At 41.5% G+C, this 19,161-nt stretch overlaps 1 protein-coding gene across 7 annotated transcripts in view; it reads right to left on the reverse strand.

Moving 5' to 3' along the window:
- The window catches only part of PDGFA (platelet derived growth factor subunit A), a 36,192-nt gene that overhangs the window by 9,751 nt on the left and 7,280 nt on the right, over positions 1–19,161 (reverse strand). For 3 of the 7 annotated variants that reach the window (XR_004359894.1, XM_032704001.1, XM_032704002.1), the window contains exons 3-5: positions 16,951–17,055; positions 14,635–14,822; positions 7,350–7,476 (exon numbers count right to left, since the gene is read on the reverse strand). Coding sequence is in view for 4 of the 7 variants with exons in the window: in XM_032704001.1 (XP_032559892.1) it covers positions 7,350–7,476; positions 14,635–14,822; positions 16,951–17,055 (420 nt within the window). In the remaining 3 variants the exon portion in view is untranslated. Of the gene's footprint in view, positions 1–1,179; positions 4,402–4,507; positions 4,622–5,611; positions 5,695–7,349; positions 7,477–14,634; positions 14,823–16,950; positions 17,056–19,161 lie in introns of those variants that run through there. The other 4 variants (XR_004359895.1, XR_004359896.1, XM_032704003.1 and 1 more) reach the window with 4 other exon arrangements.

Below are 19,161 nucleotides of genomic sequence, written 5' to 3' on the forward strand. Positions count from 1 at the left end.
TAGCTTTGAAACTTCAAAATAAAATTTGAAACTTTCAAATTAAATCATAAATGAGGCCACTGATCTTAATTAAACTGTCAGATCTCTGGCATAGCTTCATTGTCATTCTTTCAGAGTCACAATGTTGCTGGGATTGGACAGAGCTTTAGCAAAGAGTCTTCAGTAATGGGTATTTTTCCAAATGCAAAGCTGAATCTTTTTCTCTCCACAAACACACATCTATACCACAGCATTTGTTTTTCATGTTGGGGGGGGTGGGTCAGTTATGGGCCTGTAGGTTTGGGATGCAGGATCTCGGGCCACACAGATAAAGCAGCTGAACTAGAGACAAACAGATCAAAGGCTGTTCTGTGAGGCAGGAGATAAGAGAGACACATCTTAGGAAGGCAAAATAATTTCTGAGAGACAGAAACAGAGGGATGGGAAAGTCAGGCAGAGAATATCTGGAAAAGAGACCACAGAAAAACAACATGGACCTGAGAAGGACAGGCAAGAGAACCTCACAGCTGGAATGCTGAAGCCCATTGGAGGGAGGAGACCCACAGATGCTGTTCCAAGCAGATTAAAAAGCCTAAGCCCAAAGACAAAGCGGTGGAGCTGCCTAGGAACCTCCAAGGCTGGAGAGGAGCAACTGCCTGTAGTTACTGTGCACTGCCCAATAAAACAGATGCCAAGGAGGGCAGAGGAGAGGAAAAAAGGAAAGCAAACTGGCACAGAATTAAACATAATGAATTGACTGAAGAATCAGTGATCGTGCACCATATTTTAACAACTGCGGTTGGTTTGGGGCAGTCCTCTCTCTATGTATTTTCTGTTCAGACAAGACCTCAAAAACCCAATATAATCGGATCAACAAGTTCTGAATCCCTGGAAAGAGGAAGTGGCTGCAGAATGTGAAACAGAAAAACATTTTACCCCCAGAACACTACCTACAATGTGGAAGGACAAAACCAACAAGGCGTTACAGCATCGCATGGAAGCACAACTTATGACAACTATCATCCTCAGCTCCCTTAAGCCCCCTACTAGCCCCCCACCCCACAAATAACAGAGCTGTCAGTCAGATACCTTGTGGCTCCAACTGCTCACACCCTTCCCTGTAACACTCCAAATGCAGCACATTACAAGTCCAGAGGGAGTCCACCTCCAGCAGACAGCAGAAGAAGATAGGACACGGCATTCACAAATGCACAGAGAACTGTTTAATTTACAGCCACAATGGTGAAACAAACCATTTCAGAGCTTGGACATTCAAAGTTAAGTCTGACACTCATTCTTATATTCACTTATTGTGCTTAAGTATTAGAGAACACAGGATTACACTGACCGTACACGACAACCCGGGATCCCTGCGGGACCGAGGAGTGGAAGGGATGAGCAAGAATGAGGGACCAGCCCCTCAAGTGGTGTAAGCTGGTACAGCTCCATTGCAGGCAATGGAGTGATGGTGATTTACACCAGCTGAGGACATGGCCCTTGAAATGTCCAACTTAACTTTGAATTAATGTCTCCCGTGTCACCACCTTTAACGTCACTCTTCCTTCTGGTTGTATCTGCCCCTCTGAAGGACTAACCCCACAGCCTGCAACGCTGGATAGGGTGGTGGGTAAGATCTCAGCTGGACTATAGGAAGTGATGCTCATGTCATGACACTACTCCTCGTAATTTAAAAAGCATGGACTGGATCCTCATCTGATGTAAATTAGCTTGGGGGCAGCTGAAGTCAGAAAGGTTTTGCCAATTTATAGTAGCTGAGAATGTAGCCCTGAGAATTCTGTGTTTTCTGCCGCATGCCACATGAACACTGTGCTTGAGAACAAAGACTCGTGTGCGTTTCATTCCCCGTAACAAAATTAACTCGAGACCACAAGTCTCAAACAAATGACTACTGGAAAGGACTCCATTCAGTCTTCATTCTCCCCTGGTTTGCTGAATTTGGCATAACACGTTTATTTGCTGACACCAACAAAACACGTGCCCCTCGGTTGGCTTTGTTTTCAAGACTTTACTCTAAGGCCAGACTCCCTCGTGATGTAAATCAGCAGAGCTGCAGGATGCTCCATGGAGTCATTCCAGGGGAGCTGGCCCACAGATCCCAACACAACCTTCTTATGCCAGTGCAGGACTCTCAAAGAGTTGTTTTTCAAATTATTCCACTTAAGTGACTTTGACATCCTTTCATCACCTGCACAGTGTCTGAGTGGGTCACATAATGCTTTTCATTTACATGATTTTAATGGATATATGTTTGGTTTTTTTTTTTCATTAGATATCTTTTAGACAAAAAAAGGAACGGAGCAACATTACTGGCATCCCACTGAAACATAAATATATAAATTACATTTTATACACTTTTTTAAACGCAGACACATACATTCATGTGCATAACATTGTGAACAGTACACTTAGTGGAAAACAAGCACAGACAATCTTAGTTAAATGTATTTCCAGTTTTGGTGCTCAACAAATACACTGGGAAAATGATCACAAAATAGAACGGTGACTAACTCTATCTCTGCATTAGCATCTGAAGCCAATAATGCCTGTTAGCTAACATTGCTTTGTTTGGTTGAAATTCGACATAGCTACAGGAACAGGAGGGGAATGTTTGAACTATATTTAGAGAAGTGGAAAGGTTAAAAATCTTGCTCTCTTTTGTTGTTTTAAGGTTCTGCAGTTCATTCACATTTGAAGATATTTTTGAGTGGAAAAACTGTCTTCAAGACAAACTTTTTTGTTGTTCCAAACTAAGAAAACTCTTTCATCTCTTTGTAGATGTTTCACAATAAAAGAATCCAGTAGTTCATTTTACATATCCAGTGTGATAATCCAAATAAAACAAAGGGTACATAATCCAAACTACTGGGGTGGGGCAGTGATTTTGGCCAAGTGAGTAGCCATGTCATATCTGGCACAGCCCTAAATTTCCAAAGCAATACAGAAGGATTTAGCCATGTGGCTCCCACCACAATCCGAGGGGAACTGAACATTTAATCCTTTGGCACTTTGAAAAAACAGGAGCTGCTGCCAGAGTATTTTATCTGCCCTGCTATAATTAAAATAGATTTTGATGTTATTTGGGCTATTCTACTACAAAAATATGACCACAAAATGCTTTTTTTTTTCTTTTTTCTTTTTTTTTTTTTTTTTTGGTTCAAGAAAACATAGCAGGCTTTCTCAGGTATATAAAACTGTTAATTTTTAGATAAAAATACAAACTTCACCTTTACAAAAACACATATTTCTGTTGAATACACATAAAGCATAACATTTTACCAAAAATAAAGAATTTTAGGTTTTGTTCAAATATTTGCAGCAAGGTAGTTCCCATGCCACCATGACATTATACAATGCAGATACAAGAATTTGTACATTTCACACAGCTCCAACATGTGAAATAAAAGTATCTGTATACTGATAAGAATGACAATTGCTAACACAATATCACTAGTAGGCAACTGGCATAAGTCTTAAAGGAAAAAAAAAAAAGAAGATTTTTGCATGGATAGCCTATGATTTGTTTACGCACATCTCTCTTTTTTTTTCTCTTTTTTTTTTTTCTTTTATGTAATGCTTTAAATTACGGGGGAGGTTGGGGAACATAAACCAAGAAACGTCTAGAAAATTATGCATAGGTATACCATTTTTATTTTAATACATCTCATTAGTTTGCATCCCACTAGGAGAAATACCATAATGTTTTGTGTTCTGCTTATTGTTATACCAGTCTTTTATATGTGTTATTGGCAAATGTAGTCCGAGAGATAATAAAAAGCTAGGCAAAGAGTAAAAAGAAAACTTAATAATCACTTTATGGTGTAAAAAAAAAAATCCACTTAAGGCTCCCCAGAAGGTTTTTTTGTATAGACTTTTAAAACACCACCAAGCAAGGATGTATTGTTCTATAGTGTTTGCGTGGCATTTGATCATTTCGTACATTCCTGCTTTTTTTGTGCCTGAAGTCCACCAGTGTCCATCCATCTTCATCAAGAACGCAGGCACATTTCTTGACGTAAAGCACCGTTGACTGCTCTGACAGAAATCCACTATTCACTTAGATTTTTGTCATGTTTTTGAGTACTTTTGGTATCCTCCGTTCATTCAACTGTCTTTTTTCTTTTCTGTTTTTCTTTCTTTCATTTTTTTTTTCTTTTTTTGGACAGGGAAGCTTCCTATTGTTTCACAGAGTGCTACAATACTTGCTTTGATGTCACATTAAACAAATGTACATTGTCTCTTTGTTCTCATTAAGTGTTCTTTTGAGCCAGTTTTTTCACACAGGAGAACAAATAAAGTATACAGTCAATAAGCACCATACATAGTAGGTTCAGGAATGTAACAAACCATGTACATCCATGTCCCAGAGAGAAGTTTTTTTTCTAGCTTATTTTCACCTTACATCTGTAGGAGAGAAAAAAGATACAATAACTCTATGATTAGAATCAAAGGTCCTGTCCTCGAAGTAGATGACTTAAAAAAAAACTGTTCTGCATGAAGAGTCACTAACCTGGGACAAGAAGTTCTAAATGCTGTTCTGATTGAGTTTACATGCTCACTTTTAAAGTTGAATTTTAGAAAATCTTTGCTTCTATCATACTACTCCCAATAAATACCTGTTAATCTGAAACAGGATATCAAGTTTAGCATTCTTCAGAAACGGTACATCAGTATAAATGAAAACTGCCATTGGGAGTTTATGTGCAAAAACAGGGGCTTGAAAATAATTCACCATCATCCAGGCGTTAGGCACATACACTGCAAAATCCAAATCATTCCCACTCCAAATACTAGAATCAGTTGCAAGTGCTGCAGTTTACATACTTTCAAGTCATTTAGAAATGGAAATTCCATATTTAATTTGGAATGTGTATCGCCATCATCATGCACTGCTAATATGTTGGCCAAAGGATTTCAGTCAGTTTTGCACTGAGAGGGTGTTAGTTTTTCACTACACTGAAAACCTCATGAATTTTGATGACTGACTGTCATCATCCTACTGAGACTGAACAGACCAAAAAAATAAAAAAAAATCTTAATTTTCTGGTGTAAATAACACAGGGCCCTGCAACACAAAAAGTGGTATTTCTAAGCACCTTCCTTGCCAGGTAGGCAGATTATCAGATGCATGAACAATCAATCCCAGTTCATGTCAGAACATGGGTTTGATGGCCACACATATAACAGTATTTGCTGTATGTACACTCAATGTTTTACAGCCAAGGACTGGGAACACAACAATCTGTAATCTGGTAATCCATTCATGCATTATTATGTGATGCTTTGACCTCAGAAATCAATAATAATGAAACACAAGCAGAGGCAATGGAACTTGAGATTTCAGAAGCTGAAGTATTAGCACCCTCCAATAAAAAAGAAACGAAAAAGGCAAGAAAAGGAAGTAGCTAAAGAATGTAAGATGCTGATGGTGATGTGGAGCTTAAAGGGAAAATACCAGCAGGTAGAATTATCAAAGCCAATCAAATCTAATCTCTTCGCAGCCTTGAGGTAGAGCAAGTGTCAAGATTTTGAACAGTGATTAAGTTGAAGTGATGGCATTTGATTAAGTTTTCCAGTACTTGTGCTATTAGGGTGTTCAGCATATAGGTCCTACCTGAATATCAAATAGTTCCAGTAGGTTTTATGTTGGTTTTAACTTTTTTCGTTTCCGTTTTTTACCTGATTCCCTAGGCCTTCCTGTTAACATAAGGGCAGGGCTGGTAAAAAGCCCCAAGGTAACGCATTTCGTTGAACACTGAAGTAATAAATACTCAAACCGTTTACATTTCAAAGAAATCTCATTATCCTTTGCATTAAAGTAATAACTTCACAACGTCTGATTTGACATTCGGTTTACAAAGTAATTATACAAAAGTAAAGAAATAATAAACGAAGTTGGCATTGCATACGTCATTTCCAAGATCCAGCTATAATTACTGTTACCATGCAGTACTCAACATTTGCTTTCAGCTCTGGAGTTAAGCTATTTTCAGCTCACCATCCACGTGCTGGTGCAAGTTTTGTTCCTATCAGTAATTAAATCCTAGAAATCTATATTTTTCCACGACGATTCTACCCCATTTTTTACACGTATCAGAAAGAAAAATTTTCATCTTAAAATCTTAACTGCTTTAGTCTTTGGTAGTTAAAGACAATTTGGAAAAGTGAAACTGATCAAATGAAACTTTTTTTTTTCTAAATAGAAGACATAGAAAAATATATCAAACCATACAGACATCAAAAAGAACCACTTTGTGTGGTTTTATCTACTCATAACGTCACATAGTTTCAGCTAAACACTCAGCTCAGATTATAAATTGATGTCCAATGAAATCACAGCAGAGGTCTAACTTTGCTTTTATACAAATTCTAATTCTTCTGCTCTGTTCATAGCAACTGAAGTTTACATTTGCTTGGACCAGGTTTATGTCTCCATGCTGGAAGGAGACAGTACAGAAAGCCCTTCCTTACCCAGCCACCTACAAAATCCACCTTTGGGCAGCTTTCCTCCTATATTTACCTGCTCCTCACTGACTCTTAATTTTGGGCTGGATCTACTGCACCCTTAAATTTCCTGCAGAGGTGCAAAACAAACTTTTGAGTTGGCCTTCAACCAGTATTAGAAGAAAGGGAGATGTCCTTTCCACTGTAGTGGGGTTCCTTAATATGTGTGTCAAGCTCTGCATTGATTGCACCCTAGTAAGAAGATCTGAGCTAAGATTTTCGATTATGATTTTAGATCAATTTAGAATGATTTTATGAAAGCCAGATTGAAAAAGCGTTTTCCCCATTAATCTTTCCCCATTGTAACTTAAATGTTGTCTTGATGAGGCAAATTTAGGTTTAATGTGAAAGCTGACAAATTCTTGACCACACATACATAAGAAAACAAAAGGAATGGGCAATGTTGTTACAAAACTAACTCCTTACCCTTGAACACTGAATTTATTCTGAAGTGCTTTACATTTATTTCATTAATATTTTCCCCAAGGTCAAGTAAATCTCAGACTTAGCCCTGTCTCCACAAAGTCTAAAGAAATTAGGCAACAGAGCTCACCAATAAGCTGCAACATGACAACCTTTAACTTAGTGAAGCAAGACCTGAATACTACTGGGCATTTACATTTATTTGAAGTCTAACCTAAAGAGAACTGATACACTTTAAACTTGAAATCCAAACTCCTTATATAGCACAAACTGTCCCTAATTTTGCATCCTCAACACACAGAGAAGTAGCTGGGAGCTTCTCTACTGAGTTCACTGGAAGCAACATTTGCTTTGCATTCTTTACTAATAAAAATATAAGGTCCATATGAAATCAGCATTAATGCAAAAATAAAAGGAAAACATACCAGTTTCTTCTTCTCTATAATCTGAATTAGTATTTGATGATGTACAGGTGCATTCCATATGCTCTTCTAATCTCACCAGAACTTCTTTTAATTTTGGCTTTTTTCTAACATATTCCACTTTTGCCACCTATAAAATACGATGAGGTATGTACTGAGACACATTAACATGGTTATTATAGTTCAGAACTGAAGACAGATAACTATATACCTCTGTTTTTAACGTAGCCAAACCCATACAAAATGTTAGCATACTAATCATCCTTTATCTTAATTGTGCATCGTGTAGCTATTTATTGCACAGACTATTTGTTTACTCAAGTTCAGCAGTTTGAAACCATTTGCTTTTCCCCCAAGAGATAAAACAATTTCCCATTCATTTTGGTTTGAAGTTTTAAGCAACTCAGTTTTCACACATATCACAATAAACTTCCACATGGATTCAAATCAGTGGTTGTTCTTGTAAAGTGCCACTTTTAGCACAATCTTCTGTACGTGTTGTTAAAGGCTGACAGTGAAGGCATTAGACTGGTTTGTAATTCATTTTATTATTTACAAATTGGTGTCTCCGAGCCTTCTGAATGTGAAGTGCTCAACTCTACATCGCCAGGACCTGAGCATCACCTCAGAAAGCAACAATCCCATTCCTTCTTACTTCCTTAACAACCTAGGACTTGTTTACAAGAGCCCCCATGAATAGTTTTTAGGTCTAAGGGAACTACCACTTGCAAACTGGATACAGCCTCTGGCCTTCCTGTGGATTGCTGGCAGGCACACTATTCCTCTCCAAGTCCTTCCAACTGCTTCCAAGTGCACTGCTCCATTTATGGGATCCTTACAACAAAAAAGCCTGGAGGGCAAGGTGAGGTTGGAGGAAGGAGCGTGCTGCTGGAGCAGCTCTGGCTACACGCAGGTCTCTCATCTGAAGGGAGCCAATGCAGAACAGAAGGACACTGGTTGGGGGGGATGCCAAACATGAGGACATCCTGACCAACAGGTTGGAAGCCAGAAGAGGAGGAATGGCACAGAGGGCAGGAACACTCATGTTCTGGGGTGCTGAAATGGCTTGTGGGATGCTGGGCGCTGACTTGTGCTAAGTGTAATGGGTGTGATGGTCATGGCTGTGCAAGGGAATATGGCATTATGTGGGCAAAGAGAGTCCTAGAGAGTTTGTCAGGGGTCCAATGTGTAGTTGTGTGTTGAACACTGCAGATTAAGTGATAATTGCTTGAAATGGAAATCACTGAAACGAAATCATGGCTTCTCAGTCCTATTCATCCTTTGACAAAAGGGCACTGCAATGTGGCTGTCCCAGCAAACAAGATGACTACATATCACATGGATGCATAAATAAGAGAGATGAGGGAGAAGAAGGACAGGAGAGGCTGGTTGTCTCTACAAAAGTTACATGACAAAGCCATAAAGGCTGTTCCAGCCAAAAGCTCCTGTTGCTACCAAATAAAGCATCCACAATTAACCTAGACTCTCCCAGTCGTGGTTTACTTGTGCATTTGACAGGGATTTAATGCTCCAAATCAACCTTCACACTATGAAAATCATTCCCTTGCCCTTCCAAAATTGGAACAGTGTCACAAAATGGGAGCGGTGGCTGGAAAAACCCATCACATTCCCAGCTTCCAGAAACACTCTTCTTGCTCTCTGGACAAAACTATCAAGGACCTCTGAATGACAGTGACAGAAGCTAGAGCAAAATCCTGGCCTTCTTAAAGCCAGTGGGAGATCTGCCTTCTCCTTCATGGAACAAGGAATTCAGATCCACGTTCTAGTCACTGCCCCTTGTGTCAACAGGATCTGGAGATGATTTTCATTTACCCAGCAAACAAAAGTTACAGAGACAGATGCAATAAAAAAGTATCCACATTAAAAGGTACATTCCAAAACTGTCAGATCTCCATATAAACAGATCAGGAGCTAGCCATGACATACAACACTTCAGGTGAAAGACTAGCTATGGGTTGAAACAGTATGTTTCAAAATCTCCTGTCAGAACCCAACTACATCCAGCCTTTGAACACAAAGATTTGAAAATGTATGGTACAACTGAGTCATGCGGCATCAAAGGATGACTAATCCTTAAAATTTATGAAAACAAACAGTAATTAAGACACCTCCATCATCAGAGACAAAGAAGGAGACCCAGCAATCATGAAACAGCTTTCAGATCTGCCATGCTTATTACAGCTGTTAGAATAAACCAGTCTCATTGAAAATTACACGCAACAAAAATAAACTGTAATCAAGCTTTTAAAAGTCTGCCCTTGTTTTGCTTGGTTTTCCAAACTGAAAGATACATGGAGTTCCTGTGGCTATTTGGTATTAAACAACAGTTAAAAATAAAAGATAATACTTTGAAGAGGATCATGATTAATTTATGCAGCAATTTAAAGCTGTTTTTTACCACTGCAGTTAAAATACAATCCAGCACACGTTCCACTGCCCTCCTTCATGCTACACAAGTTAAAGCAATGTCAGTTTGTAAGACGCTGCAAATATTCAAACTGAAACAGCACAAACCAAACAAGCTGCAGTGTTTGTGTCACCTGTTAACACACACAGTGCTGCTGCCACACACAGCACTGATCTACAATGATGAAGGCTGCAGGTCAGATATTCAGTGGGTATAAACAGGGATAGCTGTGAACAGCATGAGAGCTGGCCCTGTGTACAGATCCTTTTTCTTCTTTGTATTTTTCTCCCCAGTGTTTATCTTGTACAGTTAGTCTCAAGTGTATTACCCAATGCCTTGAGGTGGTCAGTCCTCCACAAAATCAACAAGCTTCTTTGACTTGTCTCTAATGCAACAAAAATAAAAATCCTCAGATCCTCCAGACCCACAAATGTCACTATGTAAAAACTTTTCAAGAGAAAGGCAGTGAAATGACTGACTAATTTAAATGGTGTATAATCAGTGGCACCATCCTTGCATCAGTGTAGACTCTAGGTCTACATCCTGCAATACAGCATGGTGGCTAAGTAAAAATGAAAATAAAATCTGATAAAAATACATGGCCTAATGGAAACATCATGGGAACACATTTTTTAAAGTTGCTCTGGGAGAGCTGAAACTAGGGACTAATAGCAGCAAAAAAACTAGACTGCAAGCAGAAATGTCCAAAACACCTCTAGCACAAAGCCAAACCTTATTGTGGGCAGGAACTTGCAAGGCACAGAAAGTTCCTCATAACAGCAGAACTCATGTGGTTGACAGCTAAATACTGGTTGAGAAATAAACCCTAAAAGCAACTGAGTGAGGATACCTTTTGGAATATATTGCCTCCGTATTATGCACGCTGATATGATGGAGGGAAAACCTGTCTACAAGGAAGACATAAGTCAACAGGGAATAAAGTACTGGGGAGGCATCAGGGCTGCTGTGGGGCCTGGCAAGTCACTGCTCCTGGGACAGGAGGGCAGGACCGGAATGGTGCCTTCCAGGGCACACTGTGCCAGCTGTGCCTGCCCAGCGCCTCAGAGTCTGGCACCCACCCATCCTAAAAACACATTTACAGGCCACTAACTCTGCCAAAATCCTTGCCTCAGAAAAGCCTCAAGGTCCAGGGGCAGCTGAAGCAAACTCGTCACCCCCTTGCCAGAGGGAATGGCTGATGTGGGGTCCCTGTGTGCCGTGTCTGAGCAGAGCAGCCAGACCCTGCCCTCTGCCAGGGCTCCTCACGCTCTGAGGGCTCATCGCTGCCTTTCCCGCCTTCACCTGTATCAGGGTTTCCTTTGTTTCTCCCATTCCTAAACTGACCTTTGATACCAAGTCCTGCCTGCAGGTCCCACCGAGTGCTGGCTGTAATCGCCAGTTAAGCCACAGCTAAATCAAACTGCTGTTTATCCTACTGACAGAAAGTCACTGAAGAAAAATGTTCTTAAACCTGCAAACATGACATACAGCCATTTTACCCACATGTCCCATTTGTTCTGCAAGGCCTTTTTAACCTCCTCAGAGGCTGGGCAACTCTGCTGAACAACTCACTCTGAATTCCTGCATTTTTTTCCATCTCTCTTCAAACCTCTGAACAACTCCCCAGTGACAGCTGAGGAGCTGCTCCTGCATTCCCTCCCTTACAGGTCCTTTCTCTGCATCTTTCTCTCCTATTACTGTACTGTAAGAATATAATAGGTTAAATTTCCTCAGATTAGCTCAACACTGAATATGCAGAAATGGCTGAAGCTGGTGGGGCTATGGTTGAAGGCCAACCTGAGGCAAAGCTGAGGTAGATGGAGTCATTTAGCTCTTGTTTCTTAGTTTGAAAAGGAGCAAACAAGCATAATGTTCAGCTTGGCTATTTAAAATTAGCAATATAGTCAAGATTTGCTCTGTAAGATTAACTATTTTATGCTGCTGTGACCAAAACCACCAAGAACACCACCATGCTCAACACTACAAAAAGCCTCTTCAAAAGACTGTTCAGAACCCCTCCAAAAAAAAGCAAGTCTGGTACTTGGTAAGTACTTGATCTCACTGGGCAGAAGCAACTAATCTGCAGATGTTACTGAAATGCTTTTGCAGATAGAGGAGGAAATCTCTCTGTAACTAACACCAACACCCCTAACTCACCCATTCTTGTCATCATTACTCTACCAGGAGAGAAATGCAATGCCTTCCCTCCTATCAAAGAGCAACTCCCAACCAGCCTCTTCATTTCAGTCTGATTTCTGCAGTGCTGTGCAGGTGCAGCTTGCTATATAGAGATGTCTTTAGGGCCAGGAGGCTGTGCTCTCATGGGTTCACTCTGTTACGGTGCAAGGCAAACCTACCCTTCACTAACCCACCCCATGAAAGGGAAATCTTAGAAGACTCGTTTCAGGGAAGCTCTTCCACCCACACCCCTGGCTTGGAGCCTCCCTACAGCTCCAATTCCACAAGCCCATTAATGGTGCTTCACTGACCAGAGCTCAGTTAAGGCAAAGTAAGGACATCCTCAAACCCTCCAGCCCTCGACTCATGTCCCAAGAACAGAATGCCCAACACAAGCACCTCCACTGCTCCTCCCACACTGCCACAACCGTCTCTTAACCTTGACTACAGTGGCCCTCAGTAAGACAAAGAAAACACCCTCTGCTTTCGCCTGTTGGATGATGCAAACCTACTTGCTGACCTTTCTGGATGAACATTTTTCTAGTGTGAATGGGCCAGCTATGATCTCACTACCTTGTCAATGAGGAGGAAGCGGGGAAAGCCTTTTCAATGTTCAATCAAAAGAGAGCTTTTATGCAGTCTGACATCAGGGGAAAACACAAGCCGGCTTTCCAACTGCACCGCAGAACAGCTGAGAAGGCTCTCCAAAACCGCTCCCCCTACCTTTCCAGCGACCCTCACTCTGGGCCAGCTACTTAATGGCATGAGCAGACATTCAGCTCTAAACACAGGATTGGCAAAAGGCTCAGAAAACCATCAATTACATCAAAGCTACAAGAGGATCTGACTCTGGAGGGCATAAATATGGATTGTGTTCTGAGAGTTCTGGTGTGACAGTGGGGTCAGCCTACAACCTTTACAATGAACATCCTGTTCCTGCTTGACCTCTTGTCCTTTTTTTCCCCTGCTACTTAATGACCGTTTGGAGCAGTCTTGGAGCTTGGAAAAAAAAATGTCCTCCAAAGCTGGCTGACGTATATTGATATTGCTGGTGGCAATATATTTACACAGCCACGAAAAGCAGCTGCTCAGCTGAGCCTACTTTTAGCTTGTGCCCTACTAAAATGAATGCAAATCTAAAAGCCCTACAACCATATCAGCAAAGTGAATGAGGGAAGCAGCCCCAGCAATGACATCCTGCAAAGCTGCTGCCAGCTGGGGAGTTTGCAGCTTCTAGGGGATGCTTGGTGTCCCCAGCAGTGGGGGACTTTGGCAGCCAAACCTCTCTCTCTCATATGTTGTCTCCCCCATCACTGCAAGGGTAGGAAAAGAAGCACAAGGTTGCAGTACCACACACAGGTATCAACAGCAAGTTTGTAATACACATCTCAACCCTTTGCTGGGCACTTCCAGCTGCTTTGTATGTGTTAGTTGCTACACAAAACTAACTGGAAGCTGCATCAAACCCAAAGGCAACAGCACTAAACCCTGAGGCACTTTGCTCTTTAGCTCCTGTTTGGAAAGGCTTACAATTGCAGTCATTCAACTTCCCCAGTTTGTTCTCAGCCCTCAAATAATTACTGATCCCAATTTTTAACTCATTTTTAATTGTTTCTGCAAAGCATATCCCACAAAGGAAAGGCAGCAAGCAAGTGTAAAGTATGATTATTTTTGGAAACACTGAGGGAATCTGCTCAGATGTTTCTCTGGTTTATTTGGATGTGAAAACATTTTTCAGATATTCAGAAAGAGAAAAGAAAAAGGAATCCTGCTCAAAGTCATGTCTGCACGTATGAAAAACAATGAAATGGCTTCGGTGCCTAAATTTTTTGTCTAGGACATACAGCACTAAGTGAATAGCACTTTTCTAAATAAGAAATCCATTGCAAGTACAGTGATCAGTGTGTTGTGCTGGGCAATTTTATGTTCAAGAGTGTGGTGGTTTCTTTTTTTTTTTTAAATTCTGCTCTTAAAATACTCAGGGCAACAAGAACAAGAAGAACTTAGAGTCTTCACAATATAAATGCTAAGTGTAAGTCTAATCTCCTACACACAGATGTAGATCAACAGTACTTGTTTAAATACTGATAAAAACTAGAACACAGTGAAGCCAAATGAACATAAATATTTCACGTAATATTTACTGGAAAGTTGCAATAGGGATTTTGTCTAATGAGTAAATACAGCATGAAGCTGTTGAGTCTTCTATCCCTGGGGTAAGATAATTTGAAACACATTTTTTCAGATCAAAAGTGTTATGTTGTCAAATATAAAAGCCCAATTTAGGCTGCATAATATTTAATTAAGAAAACAGCATTCCATACTGTGATTTATTTATTTTTTTAAGTCCAATGCCCCTTGAGTCATTTTATCTTCTTAACTTTAAGATCTGTACTGCGCGAGATCATGGGAAAGACACAATCAACTTTATTTTCGTTACAAAAGAAGAAAACCTAAAGGGAATCCTGCGAAAATCAAATCCAAACCCAAGATTTTCCAACCGCCACGTAACTTGAAAAGGCCATCTGCTCACTCAAAACGGAGAGGAGCATTCTATCTCATCCTGCGGCTGGGAGGATGGGTAATGAAGATCCGGGTCATACGGCACAGCCATGAGAATATACATGGAGTTTTCGGACCGAAGAGGACCCTCTGAGGGCTCTGCAGCCAGGATTTGCTCACCTTGACACTTCTGTGGTGTATCCGGGACGGCTGGCATTTCACACTGCTGGTGTTGCAGCAGCCAGTGCAGCGCTTCACCTCCACGCAGGGCGGCCATATCAGGAAGTTGGCCGAGGTGGGATCGATCTGACTCCGAGGTATCTCGTAGATGACCGTCCGGGTCTTGCAGACAGCCGGGATGGCCTCCTCTGCGGGCACAAGAAATTCACACTTCCAGGTGAGCAGCTGCTCTCACCTCACAGCACGCAGATGTTTTACACCCTCCCTAAGTGGCACCCCTGAGCCGTGAGTTGAGACGGTGTTCTGAGCTCCCCCCCCGGTTACTGACAAGTCAGTGCTGAGTATTGTTTGCCTGCCACTAAACTGTGTGTGTGCTACCCGAGGGAGAAGCTTGACTCACTCCCAAAAACCCAGCCCAGAAACGAGGGTTTACAATGGCCTGGCTCCCGACATAGCTCGGAGCACATCCCATTAGATAAGACAATCCTGGCCCTTTAGAAGTGACAGCAAGCCAGGGGCTCCTCCAGATTTGATGACCCTCTAATACAGCCTCATAGCGACTGCGTAACAGCAGCTGTTGTTTTCCAGCACTGTGGCAATCACTGCACACACATGGTATCACACAAACATGCAATATCTGGCAAATACCACCTCAGCGGTTCCACTGATGTTACCTGAGTCATACCCAAACTGGTTCAGCTGGGAGAAAACCTGCACCAGCCTGAACCTTTCAAGATTTGGGTTTCCACTTCCAAAACCTTAACATCCCCACATCAGGGAGTCTGGTCCATCCACCATTCCAAAGGGCAGTTGCAATTTTTACTGAAGTTATCAAAGCTTTGTACATGGTGGGTTTTATTTAATTTATTATTTCTTGAATGAGGCAAAGCCATAAGAGTAGCATGACCAAAAAATCTGCAGCTGAACCAAATCCTGGTGGGCCTCAGGTGAGGTGAGCCTGTAAATCACAGCTTCAGCCACATATTATATAGTTCTGTACTACTGTGTAATGCAGTCACGATCCAAACCATGTTATCATTCTCATCCTAGGGACTGCCTAAGAAGTCAAGCTGATATTTCAAAATGGTCCAGCAAAAAATAGCAATCGCAGGGACAAGTTGTTTGACGATAAGTTCTCCAAAGACAGCTTGGATTTTTTTTTTTGCCTTACAGTGGAAGCAGTGATAGCTTTGGGTTAGATGTGTCAAGGAACTGGAACACTGCCTGCACTTCTTCAGTTACTTCTGAAGCACAAGAAGTTCAGGCCTGGCCTGTGCCTGTAACATGAAAATCTAGGCTCAGTTTTGAAAGAGATGCATTTCAATGGACTAAATAGAGTGAAAATTCTTTTTCTCAATCCCCAGCGCCGTGAACTCAAGAAAATTAACGGATCCAATACTACAAGATAGCTGGCAACTCCCACAAGTTATTGAGCATATCCAGTTCCCACTGACTTTTACGGGGAGGCATTCAACACCTTGCAGGGTAAGGTGCCAAGTGTAGCAGACTGTTTCAGAACCGCTGTTCTCTGGAGGCATTCAATGCGACGAGCACGCTTGCCAATTCACACTGCAGTGCACGCTGACAGCACGCTGAGCTATCGCTGCGTCCCACCACAGCTGAGAGCACAAATAGACTGACTCCGAGCTACCCATCCCAGATAAGATCATGGACGTTTTCCACAGTCAAACGGGAACGGCAGAACACCCAGGCCTAACCAGATGAACAAGCATTGCACACAAACCCTGTGCTAGGATCCCTTTAAATTTATATTCGGGTGTTGTCGGGTCACCGTCATCGTCGCTTAATAAGAATAAAATCCCCTGTAAACATGGCCGGTGCCCTACACAATGATGGAAATCAATGTCCCGGCGTTTCCATCAATGGCTTTTAATTTTTAGGATAAACTGTATTTTTCTTGTGAATAAAGAGTCAAGCTGTTTCCTTTTGTGGAGCTTCTGTACTGAAAACTCTACCAACTGTTGATGTTTTTTAAGGCACACTGCTGTAGTTGTTCCCCACACTATGAATTATACATTGAATATCACAGCATTTTCTAACCGAGGTCTAGCTTTCGAACATGCTGCAACAAGAAAGTGAATGTAAAGAATTTGTGCTTGTCTGTCTCCTATGGACATCCTCCAGAAGACAGCTTCTCAGGCAACGGCTCGTTTCGTGCAAAAAGAAAGGCAGAAACCAGAAATGCCCTTTTTTCCCTTTGTGCATGTCACATTTTTGCAGTGAAATGTCCTGCTTGGCTGACCAAAAGCACCCCCTCTGCTTTCACTCCCAAAGTACAAACAGCTTGTTTCTTACCAATGCTTCTTTTTCTGCGAATGGGCACAGGACGATTCTCTTGCACATGTTTAGCAGAATGCACACTATAGGATCTCAAGTTTGTTTCTGAAACATCATCATATCCTAGGACAGGAAACAAAATATTAAATCTCAGGTATGTTATTTGCATCAATGTCTCTACAGTGCTGTGCCGTTCATATGCACAAGACCAAATCCTGCTGCAATTAGTCTAATATACTCCCTTGTTAATGCAATTACATGGGCAAAAGGCAGGAAAGACACAGGCATAGTTAAATGTCATGTATAAGCATGCACAATTTAATTCTAATATCCATTTTACCCTGAAACAGTGCACACACTGTGGCAGAGAACCATATCTAAAGTAAAACAGTTGCATTTTTATGTGAAAGGCATAATACAGCTTTTCTTACTGGAAAGGTGTAGAAATAGGAACAATAATACCGCATGTGAAATGTTTCTAACAAGCATTTTGAAGTTCTTGTATGAGGCTACAGTAGAAAACATGGTATTACAGACCCAACAGCAACAATGCTGCCTCTGTAAATTTTCTCTTGCTTGGTTTTCAGGGCAGCACTAGGACAGAATCAAAAGCAAAAAGTAACTAGCATGGGTTTCCTTTTAGCCTCTCTGTTGCAGAACAAATCCCCTGTGAAGTATCCTAACCTTTGGAGGGGCATCTGAAGCTACTGCAGACTCTGGGACTGCATCCAGGCTTGTCTTGTTCCCTAAATAAGCCTACCACATGGGTTAAAGGGCCATGAGAAAAAGCAAAGATGGAAAACTTGGCATTTCATTTATCATAAAAAACAACAAAATAACTGCTCCAACTATTTGGTTTTGTTAAGTGAAGCAGTTCAGGTCATGTCCCATGCAGTGGGGTTCTGAAAACGACGAGCACAATCTGCAAACAGAGGACTGCACACAGATTCTTGTACACCAAAACTAAGGATTTTAGCACTCTGCTGCTTGGAGTGTCCTCTGTAACATCACTGGAGAGTTTCAAGGTTTCACTGCTGGCTCCAAAGAAAACTGTGATGTGCACTAAAAAATGTAAATGGATATTACACAGGACTCAACTACCCTCTCTGCAAGCTACCAAAATCCTATACTCCCATCTTCTGCACTGTCACACTCCCTGCTTCCAGTTCCTTTTCTATACTCAGTTGACTGTGAGTCTGGAACTTGTTTTACTCTCAGCTTTACTAGGAACACACATCATAAGGCTCTGGTCTACAAACCAACCAACTCCTTTTCTCCTCCCTCCAAGAAACCGTGCCCTAAGGAACATGGAGCTTGTGAAATCACCTGCAGAGCCAGGTAAGATGTGAAGACAGTAGTATCTTCAGCACCTTAGAAAGAGCTCTGTGCCTCAGGGTTTATCATCACTTCTTGTAAAATACTATTTTAGGTAGCTAAGATATGATGGGAGGTCCAAGACACAGTGCCAGGATCACCCACCGCTCCTGCCTATTCTCCTTATCAGCTGAACAGATCCTTGTATGAAATAAGTCATTGTGAAATCCAGTCTTAAACTGGCTCCTACTTCCTATGTAGGGTGCCTGTTTCCCATAGATTTCGATGGGAAATTTTGGAATCTGACCAATTATCTGGTATTGGGCCTTATTTGCAGACCCAGTCCTGTAATGTAACACAGCAATGACTAATGGATTTTATTTCTGCTTTTATTGTACCCCATACTCCAGAAAATTCATCAGTGGGATAAATAAAATGGCTTGCCAGAGATCCCACAGGAAGTTTGCAACTGAGCTGGGGAGTGAAGCCAGGTCTCCCACATCCCATTCCAATGGCACCAGGCCATCCACCTGATCCCAAATGGTGTTATGCAAAATGAGGATCCGTTCTGATGTGTCTCCAGCCCTCTTCTGTTTCCTAGCACTCAGCCACCCAACACCTTCATACTGACCTCCTTTTTGGCAGCTTCGAGTTGTCATAACCTCTCCCTCAATCTGAGGCAATGAAGTGATACTCAAAAGAAAGCAGCACGAATTCTGCTCAGCCTAAGATCCGAGCTAGGCTCAGAGCAAGAAGCATCTCTGTCCACAAGCAAACAGTGTTTAAAAAAGAGATTAAACACAAAACTAACACCTCTAATCCCAACTGCTTGGTGGGCACACTCATCCTTGCTGAAAAGAGAAACTGTGGATGCTGCCAGCTGTATGGCAGGTCTGGGCCACAGGTCCTAATCCC

This window comes from Chiroxiphia lanceolata, chromosome 16 (assembly GCF_009829145.1).
Source record: "Chiroxiphia lanceolata isolate bChiLan1 chromosome 16, bChiLan1.pri, whole genome shotgun sequence".
Lineage (NCBI taxonomy): Eukaryota > Metazoa > Chordata > Aves > Passeriformes > Pipridae > Chiroxiphia > Chiroxiphia lanceolata.